At 46.3% G+C, this 25,518-nt stretch overlaps 1 protein-coding gene across 1 annotated transcript in view; it reads right to left on the bottom strand.

Moving 5' to 3' along the window:
* Window positions 1-1,546: 1,546 nt before the first annotated feature.
* bace2 (beta-secretase 2) overlaps window positions 1,547-25,518 on the bottom strand; it is a 69,587-nt gene continuing 45,615 nt past the window's right edge. The window contains exons 7-9 of the mRNA XM_080203418.1: window positions 21,341-21,490; window positions 20,299-20,467; window positions 1,547-1,812 (exon numbers count right to left, since the gene is read on the bottom strand). Coding sequence (XP_080059544.1) covers window positions 1,571-1,812; window positions 20,299-20,467; window positions 21,341-21,490 — 561 coding nt within the window. The 3' untranslated portion in view covers window positions 1,547-1,570. The remainder of the gene's footprint in view (window positions 1,813-20,298; window positions 20,468-21,340; window positions 21,491-25,518) is intronic.

Genomic DNA, 25,518 nt, shown 5'->3' on the forward strand with positions numbered 1-25,518 from the left:
GGCTAGAATTGAAATCGGGTGCCTAGCGCTGAGAGGCAACTGTGCTAACCACACCCGTGATGGAATCATTCTTTTCCCAGTCCGTCCAACACACAGTCCCCATTTCCTACACAGAATTACAAGCCGCAGGCCAGGGTAATTACAAGCAGCTCCCAACTGATGCAATTCTAGACAGTCTCCTCGCAGTATCAACGCTCACACCAGCTCTGGAGAGGAATGAAGAGCTGTCCCTTGTCGTGAACACTTGTTCCTACCCTTCGCTGTCACATTGAATTGTCCCCATTGTAGTGAAAAATCCCAGCAAGTGCATTAAAAATAAAGTCAAGTTTGTCTCACCCTGCAACCCCAGAAATCAAGGAGCTGTGACCGAAACTTCTCGCTGGAGACATGTCTGGACTCGGGACATAATAGCAAGGTGGTAGCTCACCCATTCTTGCCTGTTGCCATTGACAACGGGGCGATTCTGGTCAGCAGAGAGTTTGTACTCTACTACAATTGAGGCTACAGAATTGTGCATGGCTAGCTGAGACTTAAGGGTAAAGAAAAGGGTGAGGAATGTGTGTATGTCTGTGGGTATACACACACACACACGCAGGAGGAACAGAGTTGGTGTAATTTAAGGCTGCAATTTCATTTGCTGGCTACAGATGGCACCAAGACACAGGACTGACATGGAAGGCACCCTGGATCGAGAGAGACTCAAGTTCCAGTGTTTACTCAGGATTCGTTGCACGGTAGTGATCAGATAGGCCACAGGTTTTAAAATTTGACAGTGGCCCAGGAATGTTGTCAGTTTTGCCCCCAACAATCCTACCTGCTGGAATTCGCGACCAGAAACCTCCGGCCTGTACGATGGTGTGCAGCTTAGAAGAAGAGTGCAATTGCTTAGGTTTGAAATAATGGCTTAAAGACTCAAGCTGTCGACCGTAAGAAAAGAGTTTACAATCATCTCCAAAAATAGGAAGCGGAAAAAAGGATACATTCTATTGAATTGACCCCTGACCCCATAATGTAACAATGAGAGATGGCTGTACACTTATTGACATCTTTTAGCTTCCCCTCGGCCCGATGGCTCTTTGGTTTAGGATTACTGCCAAGGGGAACCTTGAGAGCGAGCACAGGTATGTCATCCAGCTCTTGCGCCTCCAGAGGCATCACCACTGGAAAACCAGCCCATGATTTCACAGCCCATTCAACGTCAGTGGAGTGGAAAACCTCCAGAGGTTCGAGACAAAGCGCCCGTGTTCCAACCTACTTCGCAACAAGGGGTTTCGAAGTTTACAAGGGGGTCGGATAACGGATGGATGTTGCTCAGTGTACAGCGCACTCGACTGCAGTCAGGATGTGGGACAATTAATTAGAATGCACTTTCCGTGCGACACGGGGTCGAAGGTTCAGTTCCCAACCCTGGCACGGCATTAGTTACCATCAGCATTATATATATTTTATAAAGCAATCATTGTTCCTTTAAAGGCACCAGGTTACACGGGTGCCATCAGTAGTAGTGCAAACACCCCAGCGTTCACTCCGAATGTGCACCGGGGGGCGGGGAGGGTTGAAGTGCATGGCTTTATTTCCAACGGTGTCTAATTAGCGAAGAATCATCCGTGAGACCGTTGCCACTGTGACGGCTGCAAGGGATAATCAGCAAGATGATGGAAATGAGGAGGGTAATGCCACACAGCGCCATCAGAGCGTAGGAAATGATCCAGAGTGCAGGCTCTGTCCTTGACTGTTTGCTGATGCAGTTGCTGGAAAGATCTGCCGCTGAGAATGGACCAGCAATTTCAGAGACCGGGGAGCCATCGATGACTGTTGATAGACAGAAAACAAATCTCGTTTAGTGTTTAATGACTCAGTCTTTTGACCAACTGAGATTTCTTTTCATTTTGCCAAGAGCAATATCCCTCTATCCTGTCCCCCACGATTTATCATATTGTGAACTGCTTTGAAGTGACACCAGCCCTGTTAATATGATTTCTTCCAAGGTTAAAGGCATGGGCCCGTCAACACTCTGCATTGCACTGGGGGTAATTCAGGCCTTTCAAGAGCACAGTCCATTAAAAGAGCACATTGGTAGATGAACTGACTGGCACAGACCAGTTATAGAGGTGCGACACTGGGAATCTGTTTGGAAGAACAGAAGGCCCCCCCTAACCCTCAGTTTATGTTATAAAGTCATGGAAGTTTACAGCATGGAAACCAGCCCTTCGGTCCAACTTGTCCATCCTGCTTGTTTTTTTAAACCACTAAGTTAGTCCCAATTGGCCCATATCACCCATGTAACGGTCTAAACACTTTTAAAAAGGACAAAATTGTACCCGCCTCTACTACTACTACTTTTGGATCACCCTAAAGCATCTGCTCCAATTGGTGAATATACAGTAAGATTCTAGGACTGGGGTTTGCTCGCCCCGAAACTGGAAAATCCCACCCAAGGTCGACAGACCTTTCCATGGTCCGACCCTCACTTGCTACGATTCGCGTGGCGAGCGGAACAGGAAAATTCAGCCCGAGGTGTTGTTATAATTCAGGTCAGAACCTCCAAAGTCTTTTATGAAGTCCGCCAGCATCATAAGTTTTGCAATTTGAATTTGGTTAGGGTAAGCACGACATGTTTCAACTCGGGTATGATCCAAATGACCCACTAGGGAGCTTTTATCAAACAAGGTTGCTGGAAAATCTCAGCAGGTCTGACATCTATGGGGAAACAATATTGCCAATATTGAATCAACATTTCAACTCGAAACGTTGGTTCTATTCTCGCTCCATAGATGCTGTCAGGCCTGCTGAGATTTTCCAGCATTTTTTAGATTCCAGCATCCACAGTATTTTGCTTTTATCTTAAAGTTTATTTAAGAATATCAATAACAAGAAAAAAACCAAACTTGATACTGCATAAACAACTACATGAAATGTTTCAACCAACCAAACTTCCCTGGAATCGTACCTCTGTCACAAATTTAACACAGAAAATACGAATGCTTACATCATGCTGGAACTTAGTCCTTTGGTTGGAGAATTGAAATTCTGACTGCCCAGCCTTGTAACTTCCAGCAGACTTTGAGGTAGCAAGGATGCCACTGCTGGCCTCTATCTTTCAGCTAGTGAACCACTGCAAGAGACAGAATTCTCACTCCAGGAAGGCAACAAGACCTGCTTCCAGCTAGTCAGCAGAATCTATAATACTGGTGGTGGTGGTGGTGGGGGGGGGGGGGGGGGGGGGGTGGCGGGCGGGCAGGCGGTGTGGTGGAAAGAGAGAGAGAGAAAATCCATCTGCAACTTGAAAACCAGGACAGTTTCTGACCCTGAACCAAAACTGAAAGTGAATCCTTGGATTCTTCTGGGGAGGAACCACCTGACTTTGACTTGTCAAATCAATCTTCCCCTTAACAATTCAGAAAGTCATGAAATTCTGGACAGTGCACGAAGCCCAGGGTAAAAATAAACAAAATTTAAAGAGCAATAGGAGTGCGCTAAGCAAACAGATGGTGCCACAATGAAACCAAAAGGCCTGCTTACAATCTGCAGAGAACATGATTTTAAAAACATTTCTTAAAGGCACACTCACTTCTCACAAATAGGAAGTCCAACACCATAGAAGATGGAAGGAAGCCTTGATGAGCACGTTGGTGAATTATGACAATGCAGGAAGAGAAAAGCAAGTGTTCCTGCTAACGTGCTTAAATAGAAAAATCACTTGGACCTTTCTTGCTCAATTTTAATAAAGTCCAATACTAGATTTTGAGAAATTGTAGGATCCTACAGAGCAGAAGGAGGCCATTCAGCCCATCAAATCTGCTCCAACCACAATCCCACCCAGGCCTTAGCCACATAACCTGATGCATTTACCCTAGCTAGTCCCCCTGACACTAAGAGGCAATTTAGCATCACCAATCCACCTAACCCGCACATCTTTGAACTGTGGGAGGAAACTGGAGCATCCCGAGGAAACCCATGGAGACACGGGGAGAATGTGCAAACTTCACACAGGCAGTGACCCCAGCCGGGAATTGAACCTGGGTCCCTGGCAATGTGAGGCAGCAGTGCTAACCACGGGCCACCGTACCAGCCCCAGTCGATGCAGTGATAATATTCTGCTTCAGGACACGGTTCACACATTGGGAAAATACACCAGTTTGCTACGAGACATAACACTTTTTCCAGCTTGTTCAATTTGGTCCCCATTGGTTAATTCAATTATGGGCAGTCAGTGGGATTTTGGAGTGTTTGTAACAAATGGACTTGGATCTTTATATCTCTATCCCACAATTCTAAAGGAAGAAAGTGCATTCTGATGAATACGATACTACTCATTTACTGGGCTTTAAACTAATTGGGGGGGGGGGGGGGGTGCGGGGAGGGTGTGAGGGTAGGTGACATTACGGGGTCTAAAGTTAAGGAGAGGGTACAGGTAAGGGAAGAGGCCGAGGATATCCCAATAATAAAGGGAGTAGGGGGCGTGAGTATGGTTGGTGGCATTCTGGCAAATAGGGTCCAGATGAAGGCTGGGATGAAGGCACTTTATCTGAATGCACGAAGCATTCGGAATGAAGTGGATGAGCTGGTGGCGCAGATCGACACAAATGGATATGATCTGGTGGCCATTACAGAGACGTGGCTGCAAGGTGACAGGGACTGGGAGCTGAATGTCCAGGGGTATCAAGTGTTTAGGAAGGATAGGCGGGAGGAAAAAGGGGGGGGGGCGTAGCTCTGCTGATTAAGGATAGCATCAGGGTGGTAGTAAGGGATGATATAGGAGCCAAAGAGCAGAACGTGGAATCGTTGTGGGTGGAGATTAGGAACAGCAAAGGGAGGAAGACGCTGGTGGGTGTCGTCTATAGGCTCCCGAATAATGATCTGGAGGTGGGGTGGGCTGTTAACGCGCAAGTAAGTGCGGCGTGCAGGAATGGGACGGCCGTAATTATGGGGGATTTCAATCTACATATAGATTGGTCGACCCATGTTGGACGCGGTGGGCTCGAGGAGTTGTTCTTGGAATGCTGCCGGGATAGTTTCCTTGAACAGTGTGTGTTGGAGCCGACGAGGGAGCGAGCTATCTTGGATCTGGTGCTATGTAATGAGGCGGGTAGAATTAGGGACCTTGCGGTGAAGGATCCTCTTGGGGAGAGTGATCATTGTATGGTGGAGTTTCTGGTGCAGATGGAGGAGGAGAAGGTGGGTTCCCGGACACGCGACCTTTGTTTGAACAGAGGGGAGTATGGTAGGATGAGAGAAGAATTGGCGAATGTGGACTGGGGGAGCGCGTTGGAGGGAGGGTCTGCTGAGGAGCAGTGGAGGATCTTTAAGGAGATCTTTCTTGGTGCTCAGCAGAAATTTATTCCGATGTTTAAAAAGGACCGTAGGAGGAAAGGTAATAAGCCGTGGATAACGAAGGAGGTGAAGGAAAGTGTTAAATTAAAAGTGGAGGTGTTTAGAGTAGCTAAGAGTAGTGGGCGAGAAGAGGATTGGGAAAGGTTTAAATGTCAACAAAGAATGACAAAGAAGTTGATAAAGGAGGGTAGGAGAAACTATGAAGCTGGGCTAGCGCTTAATATAAAAAAGGATAGCAAGAGTTTTTATAAATATATAAAAAGGAAGAGGCTGGCTAGGGTGAACGTTGGACCCTTAGAGGATGAAAGGGGGGACTTAGTGGTAGGGGATGGGGAAATGGCTGAGGTCTTGAATAACTTTTTTGTTTTGGTCTTCACGGAGGAGGACGTGAATAATTTGCCGGGTGTTAGTGATGGAAAGGTGGTAGGACTGGAGGGTCTCAATGACATTATTGTTACTAGAGAGGCGGTGCTCGACAGACTAGAGGGACTGATTGTGGACAAGTCCCCAGGACCGGATGGAATGCATCCGAGGGTTCTGAAAGAAATGGCGGAGGTGATAGTGGATGCCTTGGTGGTTATTTTCCAAACGTCGCTGGATTCCGGGGAAGTGCCGGAAGATTGGAAAACGGCTAATGTTACGCCATTGTTTAAGAAGGGTGGCAGGCAAATGGCCGGGAATTATAGGCCAGTTAATTTAACATCTGTTGTAGGTAAAATGTTAGAATCCGTCATCAAGGAGGAAATAGCGAGGCATCTTGAGGGGAATTGCTTGATAGAGCAGACACAGCACGGTTTCGTTAAGGGGAAGTCGTGTCTGACAAATTTATTGGAGTTCTGTGAGAATGTGTCTAGGGCGGTGGATAGAGGAGAGCCAGTGGATGTGGTCTTTGTTGATTTTCAGAAGGCGTTTGATAAGGTACCTCACAAGAGGTTATTGCAGAAGGTAAGGGGGCATGGAGTTGGGGATGGGGTGTTAGCATGGATAGAGGATTGGTTGTCAAATAGGAGGCAGAGAGTGGGGGTTAATGGGTGCTATTTGGATTGGCGGTTGGTGACTAGTGGAGTGCCCCAGGGGTCGGTGCTGGGGCCTCAGCTATTTACCATTTATATAGATGATCTGGAGGAGGGAACCGAGTGTAGGGTGTCGAAATTTGCTGATGACACCAAGATTGGTGGAATGGCAAATTGCGTGGAGGGTGTGGAGAGTCTGCAGAAGGATCTAGATAGGCTGGGCGAATGGGCCAGGAACTGGCAAATGGAATTTAATGTTGGCAAATGCGAGGTGGTCCACTTTGGTAGGAATAATGGTAGGAAGGACTATTACTTACGTGGCGAAAAACTGCAGCAGGTGACAGTGCAGAGGGACCTCGGGGTCCTTGTGCATGAGTCGCAAAAACCCAGCTTGCAGGTGCAGCATGTGGTCAGGAAGGCGAATGGGATGCTGGCCTTCATAGCGAGGGGGATTGAATATAAAAGTAGGGAGGTCTTGCTGTAGCTGTATAGGGCATTGGTGAGGCCGCAGCTGGAGTATTGTGTGCAGTTTTGGTCGCTGCACTCACGCAAGGATATTTTGGCCTTGGAGGGAGTGCAGAGGAGGTTTACTAGTCTGATACCAGAGTTGAGGGGGTTGAGCTATGAGGAGAGGCTGAATAAACTAGGCTTGTACTCGTTAGAGTTTAGAAGAATGAGGGGAGATCTCATTGAGACGTATAAGATGATGAATGGGATGGATAGGATAGAGGTGGAGAGACTCTTCCCGCTCAGAAAGAACAGTAGGACTAGGGGGCACAGCCTCAAGATAAAAGGGGGGGCGGTTTAGAATGGAGTTGAGGAGGAACTTCTTCACTCAAAGGGTGGTGAATTCTCTGCCCGTTGAAGTGGTGGAGGCTGCCTCGCTAAATATTTTTAAGATGCGGATTGATGAGTTTTTGATAGGAGAGGGGATTAAGGGTTATGGGGAGAGGGCGGGAAAGTGGAACTGAGCCACGACAGATCAGCCATGATCTTATTGAATGGCGGGGCAGGCTCGAAGGGCTAGATGGCCTACTCCTGCTCCTATTTCTTATGTTCTTATGTTCTTACGTACTGTCAATACTACTCCTGTTTAATTTTTCTTTGCTCCAAACATGGCTCAATGGTTGGATTTTAGTAACATCATTATTCATGTTTAACACAACAGCCCAGTGACGCAATGGAATTATTCACAAGTGAAGGTCAAGTATTCTATAGAAGAGCACCTAGTTCCCAATTAACCTTCAGCCCGCTACATCGATATTACATTTCTCAATAGGAATTCCCAAATGGAAAAAAATACATGCCTTAGACTCATTACAGTGGCGATATTACTGGACTACTAATTCAGAGGCCTAGACTAATGATCACAGAATCCCTACAGTGCAGAAGGAGGCCATTCAGCCCATCGAGTCTGCACTGACAACAATCCCAAAAAGGCCCTATTCCGATAACCCCATATATTTATCCACTAATCCCTTCTAATCTTTGCATCCTGGGTCACTAAGGGCCAATACACCAAACCCGCACATCTTTGGACTGTGGGAAGAAACAGGAGCACCTGGAGGAAACCCATGCTAACACTGGGAGAATGTAAAGACTCCACACAGACGGAGACCCATGCCGGGAATTGAACCTGGGTCCCTAGCGCTGTGAGGCAGCAGTGCTAACCACTGCTACCATAGCAGGCCTTTTGACTAAATTCAAGCCCAAAATGGGGTGCATCTAGCTATGACTGTAACACTGCATTCTGCACCCTCTCCTTTTTTTCTCTATGAACAGTATGCTTTGTCCTATAGCATGCAAGAAACAATCCTTTGCACCGTATGCTAAACAAATCATTGATCTACTTTGTGAACAGCTACGGCTCAAGTACTGACAAGCAAATCAAAGCCCTCTCTTGTTAGTTTGGATCTTGCTTATCTCTCTTGTGGAGACCTTGAATTGGATTCAATTGAAAATTGAATTTGGTTTTTGGACCGAGCAGGGAATGGATTTGAGCCTGCCTGGTCCACTCCGAACACTGGCTTTGGAGTAAACATTAAAAAAATTAGTTCATGAAATAATGCTGGGAAAAAATGCTAGTATCCATAATGGTGACCATGAAACTATCAGCTCAGTTTGAAACATATCTGCTTCAGTTAAGGCCCTTTAGGAAAATTAATCTCCGCAGTCTGATCTATATATAACTCCAGGCCCACAGCAATGTGGTTGTCTCATAACTGCCTCCAAAATGGCCTTGCAAGTCACTCTGTTGCATCAGAGCACTATAAACATAGAAGAAGCAGGCCTTTCAGCCCATCGGGTCTGCTCTGCCATTTAATACAATCATGGCTGATCATCCACTTCAATACCTTTGCCCCTGAAACACACTCAGAATGACTGAGCTGCCATGTCCCTCTGGGGTACAGAATTCCAGAGATTCAGAAGCAAAAGAAATTCCACCTGCCAATACGGACAACCTCACATTTTTACATGTTATATTCCACCTGCCATGTTCTTGCCCACTCACCAAGTCTGTCCACAACTTGAAGCTGCTTTGCATTTTCTTCACAACACATCCCCACTGTGCTGTGTGTCATCTCCAATCTCTGGAATATTACCTTTGGTCCTCACATCCAAATCATTGATATGTACATTGTGAATAGCCAGGCTCAAGTACTGATCCTTGCGATACCCCACTAGTTACAGCCTGCCAAAGTGAGAATGACCTGTTTATTCCAACACTGTGCGTTCTGCCGCTTAGCCAGTCCTCAGTCTAGCATATTGGTTCCTACCCCATATGCTTTAATTTTGCTAACCTCCTCTGAACCTTCAAAAGCCATCTGAAAATCCAGGTGTACTACATCCACTGGATCCCCTTTATCAATTCTGTTAGTCTCAAAAAAACTCCAACAGGTTTGTTAAATACGATTTCCCATTCATAAATCCATGCTGCCTGTGTCCAATCAGGTTATTATCCAAGTGTCCATGTATCACATCCCTTATAAGAGATTCTAGCATTTTCCCAGGACGGATGTAAAGCTAACAAGGTGTGATTCCCGGTTTTCTCTCTCCCTCCTTTTTTAAATAGTGGGATGACTTTTGTTACCTTCCAATCTGCAGGAACTGTTCGAGTCAATTTGGAAGGTGATCCCCTCATTACTGAGGAGCATCAGAGGGCAACATCTACAAGATGCAATGCAGGGAGTCAGTGAGACAGTGGAGATGGCACTTCCAAACACACAGCCACCAGCATCTAAAAGGACAAGGGGCAACAGGTACACAGGAACACCACCACCTGTTCCCCTCCAAGGCACTCACCATTCCTTCACTGTTGTTGAGTCAAAACCCTGGAACTCCCACCCTAACAGCACAGTGGGCGTATCTACACCACGTGGACTGCAGCAATCCAAGAAGGCAGTTCACCACCAACATCGAGGGCAACTAGGAATGGGCGATGAAATGTTGGCCGAGCCAGCGACACCCACATCCCATAAAAAAAGTTTCAACTAGCTGTCTATTTCAATACCGCAGCTACTCAGAGTTTGCGCAACCCTGTTTAAAGCTGGAATAAACTTTCCTTCACTTCAGTAACGTTTAGGTTCATCCTCACGAAGGGAAGTCTAAGAAGGATAAAAGCAGACCTAGCAGCGCTCAGTGTACCTCCACCACATGGATTAATGGTTGAAGAGATACCTCATATCACTTTCGAGGGCAGTTAGGGATAGAGAATGAAGGTTAACCTCGCCGGCGACGCTCATATCCAGTGAACCGATGTCATTAAAACCTGGGCTGTTTGCTAACTCCATTTAGAATGGTCTGACCAAAGCATTCTTTTACATTACATTAAAAGAAAACAACCCTGAATTTATATTTCAACGGTCACATTACTGTGATCTTTTTAAAAAAAACATTGTGATGTGGGTGTCACTGGCAAGGCCATCTTGAATTCCCATTGATGTGGTGGGGGTGAAACATCTTCTGAGCTAAGATAAAAGCAAAATGCTAGAATCTGGAACAAAAACAGAAAGTGCTGGAAAGTCTCAGCAGGTCTGACAGCGCCTGTGGAGAGAGAATAGAGCCAACATTTCCATCTGGATGACCCTTTGGCAGAGCTAAGAGCAAAGAGAATCGGCAGAGATTTGTACTGAGGGTGGTGGTGGAGGGGGGGGCGGAGGATGGGGCAAAGGGAATATAAATGAGGGTACAGAAGGCTGAGGTGGTGCTAAAACTGTCCATGTGAGAATGGCAGAACAGAGGTACAGGTGGTGAAGGGACTGCCTGGGGATTCTGGCAGTTGTCCTAAAAGGGTGGGGTGAGGGGGGCAAGGAGGAGAGCTGGAATGGAGAACTGCATCTTTTTGAACTGCATCATTTGAAGCACTCCCATAGCTAGATTTGATTTTGCTCTTATTTGAATTTTCTGTTGCAAACGGGCAGTTAGGAGTCTGCCACGTTGCTGTAGCTCTAGAGTCACACGTCAGCCAGACAGGGCAAGGATGGCAGATTTCCCTCCCTAAAGGACATTAGTGAACCAAATAAGCTTTTAGAACAATATGGTAGTTTCATGGTCAACACTGCTGAGATTAGGGTGGTGCTGCACATTTATTTAACCAAGTTTAAATTGCTCAGATGCCAGGCAGATTGTGGTTAGCACTGCTGCCTCACAGTGCCAGGGACCCGGGTTCAATTCCGACCTTGGGTGACTGCCCGTCTGGAGTTTCTACAAACCCCGCGTCTGCGTGGGTTTCCTCCCACACTCCAAAGATGTGCAGGTCAGGTGGATTGGCCATGTTAAATTGCCCTTAACGTCCCAGGATGTTTGGGTTAAAGCAGGAGAAATAACTTGAGGTTATGGCCTGGTTAACATGCTCTGTTGGAGTTGGTGCAGACGCGATGGGCCGAACGGTTTCCTTCTGCACTGCAGGAATTCTACGATGACCAGTTCTGGCCTCTGGGTCACTAGCTCAAATGTGGCGGGGGGACTTTTCCTGTCCCGCCTGCCACAGGAATTGTAGGGGGTAGGGGAGGAGGAGGTGGGGGGGGGTGGGGGGGATCACAAAAACGTCCCTTGATCTCGGGCTTCCCCACCCCACCTAAATCAAAACATTTCTTTCAGGGTGAAGCATTTGAATTTCATTGCACTCAAAGACACTTGATAATGTATCGATGGACTGCAAATTGAAAAATATAAGAGACGAAGGCAGGCATGATTTAACCAGGTGAGGAGAGAAAGAGAAGGAAAACTAGCAAATCCTTGCTCTGGATCTGAAAAATAACCTTCAATAGTGTCTAGACAACACAAGGTGGCAGTGCAATAATTATTTATAGTAGTGGATAAGGGGTGGGCAAACAAAGTGATTAAAGCTTTTATTAGCATTGAATACAGGAGGTTTTTCTATGAGCTAGTTGCTTGTTGCTGTTACAAGGCGCTAAACAAGGAAATGCCATTCATTTCTAAGTAATATGATCACTGCATTACAGAGTATAGATTTAAATATTAAAATTTCAATTCATTATTTGGAATTTGAAATGGACACACATCTTAAGCTTTGATGCCTATTTCCCTCCCCCCCACTGTCAATACATTACAACTTACCAGGGAAGGAACTGTGATCAGGAAGCAATAGAAACATTTGGGCAAAAAAAAAGAAAGGATTAGGGGTTATCGTGAAGTGTTGGGTAGGAGAGATTAGTCTAGGAATAAGATAGGTGGAATGACGTTTTCCTCCTCCATGGAGGCAACTCACTGGAGGAGGAGGCTCCACAAATATCCCCATGCTCAATGATGGAGGACCCCAACACACCAGTACAAAAGGTAAGGCTGAAGGATTTGCAGCAATCTTCAGCCAGAAGAAGTGCCAAGAGAATGATCCATTGCAGCCTCCACCAGCGATCGCCAGCATCTCAGACGCCAGTCTCCAGCCAATTTGATTCACTCCATGTGATGTCGAGAAATGGTTAGAGACACTGGATACCGCAAAGGCAATAGGCCCAGATAACATTCTGACGATCGCACTGAAGACGACATCTCCAGAACTTGCCGCTCCCCTAGCCAAATCGCTCCCAGTATAGTTACAACACTGGCATCTACGCAACCATGTGGAAAATTGCCAAGGTATGTCCTTACACAAAAAGCAGGACAAATCCAACCCAGCTAATTACTGCCCAGCCCAGTCTACTCTGGATCATCAGTAAAGTGATGGAAGGGGTCATCGACAGTACTATCAAGCAGCACATGCTCATGGATGCCCAGTTTGGGTTTTGCCAGGGTCACTCAGCTCCTGACCTCATTACAGCCTTAGTTCAAACATGGGTGAAAGAGCTGAATTCCAGAGGTGAGGCGAGAATGACAGCCCTCGACATCAAGGTAGCATTCGACCGAGTGTGACATCAATATTAGCGAAACTGGGAATCGGGGGAAACCTCTCCGCTGGTTGGAGTGATACCTGGTACATAAGATCATGGCTGTGGTGTGGGGGGTCAGTCATCTCAGCTCCAGGACATCTCTGCAGGAGTCCCTCAGGTTAGTGTCCTAGGCCCAACCATCTTCAGCTGTTTCATCAATGACCTTCCTACCGTCATAAGGTCAGAAGTGGGAATGTTCGCCAATGGTTGCAATGTTCAGCACCATTCACGACTCTTCAGATACTGAAGCAGCCCATTTTTAAATCCACCAAGATCTGGACAATATCCAGGCTTGGGCGAACTCGTGGCAAGTAACATTCATGCCACGCAAATGCCAGGCAATGACCATCACCAATAAGAGACACTCTAGCCACTGTCCCTTGACGTTCAATGGTGTTACCATCACCGAATCCCCCACTGTTAACATCCTTGGGGTTACGTTGACCAGAAACTCAACTGGACTCACCACATTAACACAGTGACTCTAACAGCAGGTCAGAGACTGTGGCGAGTAACTTGCCTCCTGACTCTCCAAAGCCTATCCAGCAACTACAAGGCACATATCAGAATACTTCCCGCTTGCCTGGATGGGTACAGCTCCAACAAAACAAGCTTGACAACATCCAGGATAAAGCAGCCCGCTTGAATGACTCCACATCCACAAACATCCACTCTGTCCTCTACCGATGCTAGCAGCAGCAGTGTCTGTTATCTACAAGATGCACTGCAGCAATTCACCAAAGATCCTTAGAAAGCAGCTTCTAAACTCACGACCACTTCCATCTAAAAGGACAAGGGCAGCAGATACCTGGGAACACCACCACCTCCCAGTTCCCCTCTTAAGTCACTCACCATCCTGAATTGGAAAGATATTGCTGTTCCTTTGTAGTCACTGGGTCAAAATCCTGGAATCCCCTCCCTCGTGGCATTGTGGGTCAACCCACAGCACGTGGACTGCAGTGATTCAAGAAGGCGGCTCACATCAGTTCACAAGGGCAACTAGGGGTGGGCAATAAATGCTGGCCAGCCAGCGACGCTCATGTCCCATGAATGATTAAGAAAACAAACTGTCAAAAGTCATAATCTTACGGGATGATTACAGCGCAAGGGGCAGCCATTTGGCCAGTGAGAATTCTACTGACTCTTTAGAAGCCGCACAAGGTGCTGGTGAGGCCACACTTGGAGTACTGTGTAGAGTTTTGGTCTCCTTACTTGAGAGAAAGGATGTACTGGCACTGGAAGGGGTGCACAGGAGATTCACCAGATTGATCCCACAGTTGAGAGTTGGCTTCTGAGGAGAGACTGAGTCAACTGGGATTACACACATTGGAATTTAGAAGAATGAGGCAGGAGGGTGTTTTAGAAACATATATTATGAAGGGAATGGATAAGATAGAAGCAGGGAGGCTGTTCCCACTGGTGGGTGATGCCACAACTCAGGGACATAGCCTCAAAATAAGGGGGAGCTGATATAGGACTGAGTTGAGGAGGAACTTCTTCACCCAAAGGACTGTGAATCTGTGGAATTCCCTGCCCAGTGAAGCAGTTGAGGCTACCTCACTGAATGTTTTTAAGGCAAGGATAGATAGATTTTTGAACAGTAAAGGAATTAAGGGTTGTGGTGAGTGGGCGGGTAAGTGGAGCTGAGTCCACGAAAAGAATCAGCCATGATCTTATTGAGTGGCGGAGCAGGCTTGAGGCGCCAAATGGCCTACTCCTGCTCCTAGTTCTTATAAGATTCCAGCACATTAGTTCCAAGTATTTCACCAAAATGAGAGCCCTACCATCTGGACAAACAAAGGGAAGCTACACACGGGAACACCACCACCACCTGCAAATTCCCCTCCAAGTCACACACCAGCCTGACTTGGAAATACATTACTGTTCCTTCACTGGCACTGGGTCAAAACATAAGCATTGTACAGGAGATGCCACACCTGGAGCAAAAATGCAGTTTTGGTGTCCTCATTTGAGGAAGAATATTCTTGGTATAGAGGGAGTACAGCAAAGGTTTACCAGGCTGATTCCTGGGATGGCAAGTCTGTCATATGAGGAGAGACCATGCTTGTTAGGATTACATTCATTGGAGTTTAAAAGAGTGAGGGGGGATTGCATGGAAACTTATCAAATTCTAACTTCATGAGACAGGATGGATTCAGAAGGAATCTTCCCAATAGTGGGGAGACCAGAACTAAATTTATTGATTAGTGTCACAAGTAGACTTACATTAACACTGCAATGAAGTTACTGTGAAAATCCACAAGTTGCCACATTCCGGCCCCTGTTTGGGGTACAATGAGGGAGAATTCAGCATGGCCAATGCACTGAACTAACAAGCCTTTCAGACTGTGGGAGGAAACCGGAGCACCCGGAGGAAACCCACGCAGGCACAGGGAGAACGTGCAAACTTCGCACAGTGACCCAGACTGGGAATCGAACCTGGATCCCTGGCGTGTGAGGCAGCAGTGCTAACCACTGTGCCACCCAATGAGTAGGCTCTATGAAACACAACACTAGGGGTCAGAGTTTGAGAATAGGGGGTAAACCTTTCAGGACTTGAAGGGAGGAGAAATTTCTTCACCAGAGAGTGGTGGATCTGTGTAACTCACTACCACAGAAAGTAGTTGAGGCCAAAAAGTTGCTCAATTTCAAGAAGAAATTAGATATAGCTCTTGGGGCTAAAGGGATCAAAAGATATTGGAGCAGGGTAGAAGAGAGAGCTGGGATCAGGATGTTGAACTTGATGATCAGCCATGATCAAAATGAATGGCAAAGCAGGCCGAAAGGGTTGAATGGCCTACTCTTACTTTCTATATTTCTATGGAAGTCCCTCCTATCAGCACTGTGGGCATAGCTACACACAGCGGTTGAAGAACATGGCTCTCCACCGCTTTCAAGGGTAATTAAGGATGGGTAATAAATACCAGCCTGGCCTGCAAAGAAATGTTTGAAAAGTGATCAAACTCACTTTTGCTTTGATTGAATCTGCTTCCACCACCCATTCCAGATCATAACTTATTGCTTAATTTCTCTCTCGCTCTTAGTTCATCTTAGATTCTTTGCCAATAGTCTGAATAAATAAGGGGAATGAGATTGTTGGCCTATAAGAGAGGTGAAGTTATGGGGAGTAGGCGGGAGAATGAAGCCAAGGCCACATTTCAATCTGCCCTTGATTTTATTGAATGGCAAGGCAGGCCCGATGGGCCAAATGGCCTACTCCTGTTGCTATTTCCCACTATGATCATACACAATGGAAGGAAAACTTGCTGAACCAATGTACTATGTTCCAGTCCAAATTCTTTGGACCTATCACACATGTCAAGTTGCATTTAATGTAGTGCATAAAACTTGGGACAGTTCTTGCATGAGAAAAGCACAAAAGTAACAATTTGTCTATGTTTCCTTCTTTGAGAAGTGAAGCTGAAAGAAGACACTGTACGTTAGAACGAGAGTACACCAGAGCTCAAAGTGCTAAGACTGGTTCTCTCCGCTGCCCTGGCCACATAGATACCAAACAGTGGGCTAGAGTCTGCGAAAAGATCAACTCCTTTTGAAAATGTAGCATGCTCGAGCAGCGTGGATTCTTCATACAAAACCATCCAAAGCATTATAAAGTTGAAAGTCTATTTATTAGTGTCACAAGTAGGCTTACTGCAATGAAGTTACTGTGAAAATCCCCAAGCCGCCACACTCCGGTGCCTGTTCGGATACACTGAGGGAGAATTTAGCATAGTCAATGCGCTTAATCAGCACGTCTTTTTTGGACTGTGGGAGGAAACCGGAGCACTCAAAAGGAAATCCACACAGACATGGGGAGAACATGCAGACAGGCAGTGATCCAAGCTGGGAATCGAATGCGGGTCCCTGGCACTGAAGCAGCAGTGCTAACCACTGTGCCACCGTGCTGATCAGGAAAAAGAGAGATTGTGGATTGGAAAAATCTGGCAAATAAAATCTGGAGGAATAAAAATTCTTTGTACCACTGAACATTGCTAAAGCGTATAAGCAATCAGAAATAGGTCTGATACAAGGTAAAAAAAGCGCTTATCTGGTGACAGCTCACTGGGTCATTGGACTACGTACTGTGATACTGAGCTATTTAGACTTGGGCTTCATTGACAGGTACCTGATCTCAATAGAGTTTCTCTAATGGCTTCATCATTGCTATCCCAGGAATCAGCAAGACTTTGCTCTCAATGGCCAGTTCATAACTCATACTATTCAGTGTGCATTCAAGTGTATGTGGCCTTACACAAAAAATAGCAGAAGCAGACCATACAACCGTCAAGCCTGCTCTGTCATTCTATACGATCATGGGCTTTAACATTACTTTCCTGCCTACTTCAGTGTCACTCGATACTCTGCGAGGTTAAAAATCTGCTGATCCCAGCCTCAAATGTGTTCAATGATGGAGCACTCACAACCTACTGGGATAGAGAGTGCCAATGATTCTAGTTCTGGACTCCCTCGCCATTGAGAACATTCTTTCTGAATCTACCTTGTCCAACCCCTGTTAGAATTTTAAGTTCCTATGAGATCCCCTCTCACTCAGACACTGCTCAAAACCAATCCTTTTGTCCAAGTTTGTGTAGACCTGTCCTACCATCTCTATGCGGCTTGTGTTAAATTCCATTTGATGACATCCTTGTGATGGGAGACTACATTTAAAGACACTATATAAATATCAGTTGTTATTTAGATAGGGCCCCTACATTTTACAATCCAGGTTTCTGGAGCCCAGACACAACAGATGCAAACAAAGGCAAGACCATGTGCACACAGTCTATCCCCAGGCTCTTCTTAACGTTACCTCAAGGAGGCCCAGATTTGGAGTCAAGCAGAGCTCCATAAAGGCATCAATCCTGCTCCATGCAACATTGTTTGACAGCATTGCTTACAGCTGTCACGCCACCTCAAGAGCCAAAGGCAACTATCAGCTTTTGGAAAGTGGCCGATACCATCAATGTTGATTCAGCCATCTGCCAAGCCCATGGATTAGAAAATTGGTTGGGTTGCTGAATGGCCAAAAGATCCATCCCCATGAGGAAGGTGATGGTATACAGGTATTATTGCCAGACTATTAATCCAGAAACTCAGCTAATGTTCTGGGGACCTGGGTTCAAATCCTGCCATAGCAGATGGTGGAATTTGAATCCAATAAAAAATATCTGGAATTAAGGACCTACTGATAAACTATGGCGTCATTGTTGATTGTCAGAAAAACCCATCTGGTTCACTAATGTCCTTTAAGAAAGGAAATCCGCCATCCTTCCCTGGTCTGGCCTACATGTGACTCCAGAGCCACAGCAATGTGGTTGACTCTCAACTGCCCTTGGGTAGCTAGGAATGGGCAATAAATGCTGGCCTAGTCAACAATGCCCATGTCTCATCAGTTAAAACAATCTCCATCCTTTCTGAACTTCATACCACTCAACGTTCAACAGAATACTTGCCGAAGAATTTACTCACAACTGCTCCTGCTCCATGATGGTAATACATTCTGAAAGTGCAGCAGAAGCCCCACAAAACCGGTAGTTAGAAAATTCACGGCCTGCAGCTTTTCAAAAGCAGCGAAGTCATAAGAACATAAGAAATAGGAGCAGGAGTAGGCCACCTAGCCCTTTGAGCCTGCCCCGCCATTCAATAAGATCATGGCTGATCTGAAGTGGCTCAGTTCCACTTTCCCGCTTTCTCCCCATAACCCTTAATCCCCTTGCCTACCAAAAACCTATCTACCCGCGTCTTAAATATATTTAGCGAGGTAGCCTCCACCACTTCAACGGGCAGAGAATTCCAGAGATTCACCACCCTTTGAGTGAAGAAGTTCCTCCTCAACTCTGTTCTAAACTGCGCCCCCCCTTATCTTGAGGCTGTGCCCTCTAGTCCTGCTGTCCTTTCTGAGCGGGAAGAACCTCTCCACCTCTACCCTATCCATCCCTTTCATTATCTTATACGTCTCAATAAGATCCCCCCTCATCCTTCTAAACTCTAACGAGTCCAAGCCCAGTCTATTCAGCCTCTCTTCATAGCTCAACCCCCTCAACTCCGGTATCAGCCTAGTGAACCTCCTCTGCACTCCCTCCAAGGCCAAAATATCCTTGCGCAAGTGCGGCGACCAAAACTGCACACAGTACTCCAGCTGCGGCCTCACCAGTGCCCTGTTGCAGCAAGACTTCCCTACTTTTATACTCAATCCCCCTCGCTATGAAGGCCAGCATCCCATTTGCCTTCCTGACCACCTGCTGCACCTGTAGGTTGGGTTTTTGTGACTCATGCACAAGGACCCCCAGGTCCCTCTGCACTGTAGCATGCTGCTGCTTTTCGCCCTGTAAGTAGTAGTCCTTCCTACTATTATTCCTGCCAAAGTGGATAACCTTACACTTGCCAACATTGTACTCCATCTGCCAGGTCCTCGCCCACTCGCTCAGCCTACCTACATCCCTCTGCAGACTTTCCACACCCTCCGCACAATTTGCTGTTCCGCTTATCTTTGTGTCATCAGCAAATTTTGACACCCTACACTCAGTTCCCTCCTCCAGATTATTTATATAAATGGTATATAGCTGAGGTCCCAGCATCGATCCCTGGGGCACTCCACTAGTCACCAACCGCCAATCCGAATAGCACCCATTGACCCCCACTCTCTGCCTCCTATTTGACAGCCAATCCCCTATCCACGTTAACACCTTACCCCCAACTCCATGCCCCCCAACCTTCTGTAACAACCTTTTGTGCGGCAGCTTATCAAATGCCTTCTGAAAAATCGAGAAACACCACATCCACCGGTTCCCCTCTATCCACCGCACTAGACACATCCTCATAGTATTCCAATAAATTCGTCTTACACGACTTCCCCTTAACGAAACCGTGCTGCGTCTGCTCTATCAAACAATTCTTCTCAAGATGCCTCGCTATTTCGCTGTAAGTCGAGAATTCCTTGCAGCCGCAGCCCTCCCGTTAGTCTATCCGAAACACAGAGGAAAGACTACAAAGGTGACAGCAATTCCAGAGCAATCCCTGGGAGTGATGGGACAGCACTAAGCATTGCTGCTGAAAACCTCCTGTCATTCATGAATCATCCGGAAGCATCACTCAGTGTGATAGTGCTACGGTTAAGAAAAATGACAAGACATTTTTTGCACAAAAAGTATTTGCTCCTTCAGCAGAATTGGAGAGATCTATAGTTATCGTAGTTTGCAAACACATCAGTTCTATGATCAATAAACTCTGTAATGACAGCGTTAACTGCTCTCTTGCTCCAACATTCTCTGTGCAAGCTTCTATCTAGCTACAGAGAGGGCCCAGTGTATACTCTGCAACAGAAGAACTTTGGCTTAAAATTTCAAAACTTTGATCGTCACAATTCTTTGAGTAACAGCTTGCTTCATTTAAATAAAACCTTCAAAGATCACATTCTTTCAACAAATCCAGGGGTCAAGGCCCTTTCAGCCTTCTTGCTCGGAGAACTGGACTCTTGTTGTTGGTTAGCCCTGTGACACTCGGCATGTTAAAAACACTGCACTATGCAAATTGTACAAAACCATCCGGAACCAAAGACCTACCTGCACAAGAGCTGGTGGAAAACCCAACTCGTTTTTGGGCCCGGTCAAAGATGATGTAGAAGCCTTCCATTACAGTGGCACCCAAGACCAGTCCACTGGAGGATGAGGAGATGCCAAACCTATAGCATTCCATTTGGACTCCAATATCGGCCATCGGCTGGATGTACAACTGTGTAGTGACATACTCCAGTGAGCTCAACAAGACAGAGAACACATCCAGAACAGACATCAAAAAATACAGTTATCACAACAATGTGTATTGCTAACTACCATCCACTGTGGACGTAACTAAACCGCAATAGTGAGTCAAATTGTTTTGGGTGGCACACTGATTAGCACTGCTGCCTCACAGTGCCAGGGACCCGGGCTCAATTTCACCCTTGGTCTGTGTGTCGTCTCATTCTCCCAATATCTGTGTCGGTTTCCTCCGGGTGCCTCCCACACTCCAAAGACATGCAGGTTAAGTTGATTGGCCTTAGTAAATTGCTCCTTACTATCAGGAGAATCGGGAGGGCAAATACATGGGGTTAAGGAAATGGGTCCTGGGTGCTGTCAGTGCAGGCTTGATGGGCCTAGCAGGGTAATAACCTGGGATTGCGAGGATAGGTCCTGGGTGTGATTGTTATCGGTGCAGTCACGATGGGTCGAATGGCCTCTTTCTACACTGTAGGGATCCTATAATGCTAATTTATAAATCATTCAACACCGTCCTCTAATATCATCTGAAAATGCAGTTCACCTACATTTGTATGAACGTGTGTGCATTATATTCAGACAAAGTACGAAGCCAACACAAGAACAGAAAATGCTGAAAAAATCTCAGCAGATCTGACACATCCACGGGGAGAGAAGAGAATTGACTCGCAACATTGGCTCTCTATTCTCTCCCCACGGATGCTGTCAGATTTGCTGAGATTTTCCAGCATCTTCTGTTTTTGTTTCAGATTCCAGCACCTGTAGCGTTTCTGTTTCGTCATATCGCGAAGCCGTCCTTTTCCATCACGTTGAATGCAAGAGAAACGGGGGCAGGTTCGGGCCTTACCTGTGGCAAGATGGTGATTCGGAAAGACTGGGTAGAATTCAGTCCTCGGAGGTAGATGGAGATTTCGGGGAAGTACGGCCACGGCGTGGCTCCTTTGGGCCAACAGGCCAGCTGACTGCCTGACCAAAATCCATCAGCAAATTTTTCAACCTGCCAACACAACCAGTTCAACAAACGCGGGGTGGTGAGATGAAGTGAAAGACAAGATTTTGGCAAGGTGATCAAATACTCTGCACAACACAGGGGATCTTGGGGTAAAGGAGTCTTAACCCTTCAATTATCTGAATTGGCATTCACTTCTAGGGAGGTTCAATAAATTCAATCACATCTTTGACAAGTAAAACATTAATTGGAAAGGGCTCTCTCTCATTGGGCCTTTTTCAGTGCGTTGTCACAGTCTTTTCATTTAAAAGCCCAGACTTCCCGGTCCATAAGTCAGGAATTCAAAAATATAATATACACTGATCTAAATATATAAAAGGAGATTCTAGTTCTGCATCATTATAACTTCCATTAAATGGACTTTGTAGAACTCATAATCCAGAGTAATCATAATGTGGTTAGTACTGCTGCCTCACAGTGCCAGGGGCCTGGGTTTAATTGCGGCCTGAGGTGATCGTCTGTGTGGAGTTTGCACATTTTCCTAAGTGTCTGTATCAGTTTCCTCCCACACTCCAAAGACGTGCCGGTTAGGTTGATTGGTCATGCTAAATTGCCCCTAAGCGTCAGGGGGATTAGCAGAGTAAATATACTTTTATTCTTCTGAGGGACACGGGCGTCACTGGCTGGGCCAGCATTTATTACCCATCCCCGTTGCCCTTGAGAAGGTGGTGGTGAGCTGCCTTCTTGAATCGTCGCAGTCCACGCGCTGTGGGGTGACCCCCAATGCCGTTAGGGAGGGAATTCCAGGATTTTGACCCAGTGACTGGGAATGAATGGGTGATATAGGCGTTGGTGGTGGAGGGGACAGGCTTCTCGGGACAGGAGAAGTTGCAGTCACCAATGCTTAAGCAAAAAGGGGGCACAAATAAGTGAAGAGTTTGCAGGGGACGTTACAAAAGTTAGCATGAATGGGAAGCTCATTTTAGAAACGTTAAAAAAAGAAACTAGAAGCAAGAGTAGGCCATTCGGCCCTTTGAGTCTGCTCCACCATTTATGTTGATCATGGCTGTTCATCATATTCAGTATCTGATCTCGCCTTCCCCCCCCGCCCCCCCCCCCCCACCATATCCCTTTAGCCCTAGGAACTATATCCAATTTCTTTTTGAAATCACACAATGTTTTGGCCTCAACTACTTACTGTGGTAGTGAATTCGGAGTCAGCACTGTCCGAGTGAAGACATTTCTCCTCATCTCAGTTCTAAAAGGTTTCCCCTTATCCTTAAACTATGACCCCCTAGTTCTGGACTACCCCATCATCGGGAACATTCTTTTTGAATCTACCCTGCCTAATCCTGTTAGGATTTGATAAATTTCTATATTTTAAGTTCATTTATTAGTGTCATAAGTAGGCTTACATTAACACTGCAATGAAGTGACTGTGACATTCCTCTAGTTGCCATACTCTGGTGCCTGTTCGGGTACACTGAGGGAGAATTTAGCATGGCCAATGTACCTAACCAGCACGTCTTTCACACGTGATGTGAGATCCCCTCTCCCCCTTCTAAACTCCAATAAAAATCATCTTAATTGACTTAGTCTTTCCTCATATGACAGACACGTCATCCCAGGGATCGGCCCGGTAAACTTTCGCTGTACTCCTCCATAGCAGGGATATCCTTCCTCAGATAAGGACACCAAAACTGAACACACTACTGCACATGTGGCCTCACTAACACCCTGTACAATTGCAGCAAACCATCCCTATCCCTTTACTCAAATCCTCCCACTATGATGGCTAACATACTTCTTTACTGCCTGTTGTACCTTACTTTCAGTGACTCCCTCATAAGGCACTTCTTCATTTCAACCGATGGACAAACCCCATTCACTTGCTGTGATCTGCAGTCCTGGAGGCCCTAAACTCTTGCTGGCATTATTACAGTTCCGAGTGGAAAGATATTGCATATTTATGTTAATTAGTCATCCACTCTGAGAAGGTTGGAAGGTTACATTTGCATAATATGCTAATTGTGTACATGACAGTTGACCCAAGACTCAACAAAAGGAGCGATTATGCAAATAGGCCAAACATCATCTAAGCAGGTAGCTCCCAGAATTTTGTAGCACTTTGGGGGTGATGCAAATTAACAGCTGCTTCTTGAGCTACAGGCTGTTATTAGGCGTGTTTAAAGGAGGACATTTTGAACTCTAACCTATGCAAATGCCCCCTCCAAAAATAATCCCTTTTTTCTTCAAAAACCTGCAATGCTCTAAGTTGAGGAACATTAAGTGCAAGGAACAGGCAGCATCTCAGATAAAGTCAAAGCTTTCTCTACTGAGGCCTAATATTGAGTGATAGAATCTTGGAGAAAACTACACGATGATTGTCAATGGCAAGTCAGTCAACTACCTGAGGCACTTGTCCAGAACCAAAATCAAACCCCATGCAGGTGCCAAGTGACAGCCAACATGTGGGCAAAGGATTGGCCAAGTGACTTAAAATATATTAATAAATCAAAAGACAAACATTCAAAGTTCTTCGCCATGGAGGCCAATTCCACTACCTGCTGTGGTTCCAGTATGGCCCAATCACACAGCGCCCTCCCACTACCAGTGACTCTGCCCAGTCCATGCCCCACCTCCCCCCCCACCATTGCACTCCTTTCTAAACTGACAAATCTATTCCAGTTCTGGGTGAAAGGACATTGGCCAGAATTTTCCGTTCGGCAGACCAAGTGGGTGGGAAAAGTCGGCGTGCTTCCCACTGGGCAGCTGGGTGTGCGAGCAGGCACAATGTTCCGCTTTTCACCTGCGGGAGGAGCTCAGCCAATTTCATGGTGGGAGGTGGGCAGGAAGTTGCCCGCTGTGCTGTTACCTCATGGGGTCAAAAGGTCCTGATTCCATATATAAAAGGACAGACATTCACTTACTCACTCGCTGCAAGCAGGAAGCTCTGCATTGCCTTTACAACAGTCTTGTGGCTGTAGCTCGTATTGGAGAAGCTGGCAGATGTGAATGCACACTAGGAGACAACTTCAGGCATTCACCTCATCTCCAGATAAGAGCACTGCAGGTGGGCCAATGCTCACCAACCTTGTGACCTTGGAGGCCTTGCTGCCTCTTGCTCCTTGTGGCTCTGTATCAACCTGTGATGTACCCTCCACTTCCTCACCTGCGTGAGGACCCAGACAGGGTTGCCTGCATCAATACCTCAGTGGATGTGTGAACGAAGGAAGTGTTACGTCAGTCTGCATGCCCTTTTCCTCCAGTGCCAGTGGGCAGGTGGAAAGCCCTTCATCTGGCCTCCATCTAGACATGACACCCCCCCCCATCCCACTCTTTCCATGTGAAGGGCATCCAGGTGGATCAGAGGTGGATGCTCCTGTAGTTCACACTTCAGTTTGTACGGAGACATTGTTCCGTGAGCGGGGTGCCATTTGCAAGGTGCCTCGTGCATCTTTTCCACAGCCTCCACCAGCCTCAAACCTCTTGGAGACCACTCACTGCCTTGGCAGGAAGAGCCCATCAGCCGTGACCATTCACCCAGGAGGATGGAGATTTGGAGTCACAAACTGGCTGTTCCCTACCATCCATGTCCATTGGAGGCATCTACTGCCCTAATCCCCTGCCTCAGGAAAGGAGAAATAACATAACTTTGTGTTCAAAAACTAATAACAGGCCTTTCAATAAACTTAATAAATATCAATTGTTGTGATTCAATTAGCCCTTTGTGAAAGATTTTTAATTACATTTTTTACACCATCCTTAAAGTTCCAATGCTCAGAATGAACTGGGAAAACCCAAATCCAAATCTCACCCAACCCCAAAAGCTGCACTGAATTCAAACAAAACCATTTCAACTAAAATCACATTCGGACCAGAAGAAATTTAGAAGTTAAAGTTTGTGATTACAACTATGTAGCAACTAGCCAAGACCAATCCAACTCAAATAAACCAACGCCCCGCTCCACTGTCCCAAATGGTCCTCTTTTTGATCTCAGTAAGTGTCTGCAACCACAGTTTAAGCAAATTCTATTGCCAGCTTGCCAATTGTTGTTCCTGACAGACACGGTGTG

This window comes from Carcharhinus amblyrhynchos, chromosome 15 (assembly GCF_965287045.1).
Source record: "Carcharhinus amblyrhynchos chromosome 15, sCarAmb.v2.hapA, whole genome shotgun sequence".
NCBI classification, from domain to species: Eukaryota; Metazoa; Chordata; class Chondrichthyes; order Carcharhiniformes; family Carcharhinidae; genus Carcharhinus; species Carcharhinus amblyrhynchos.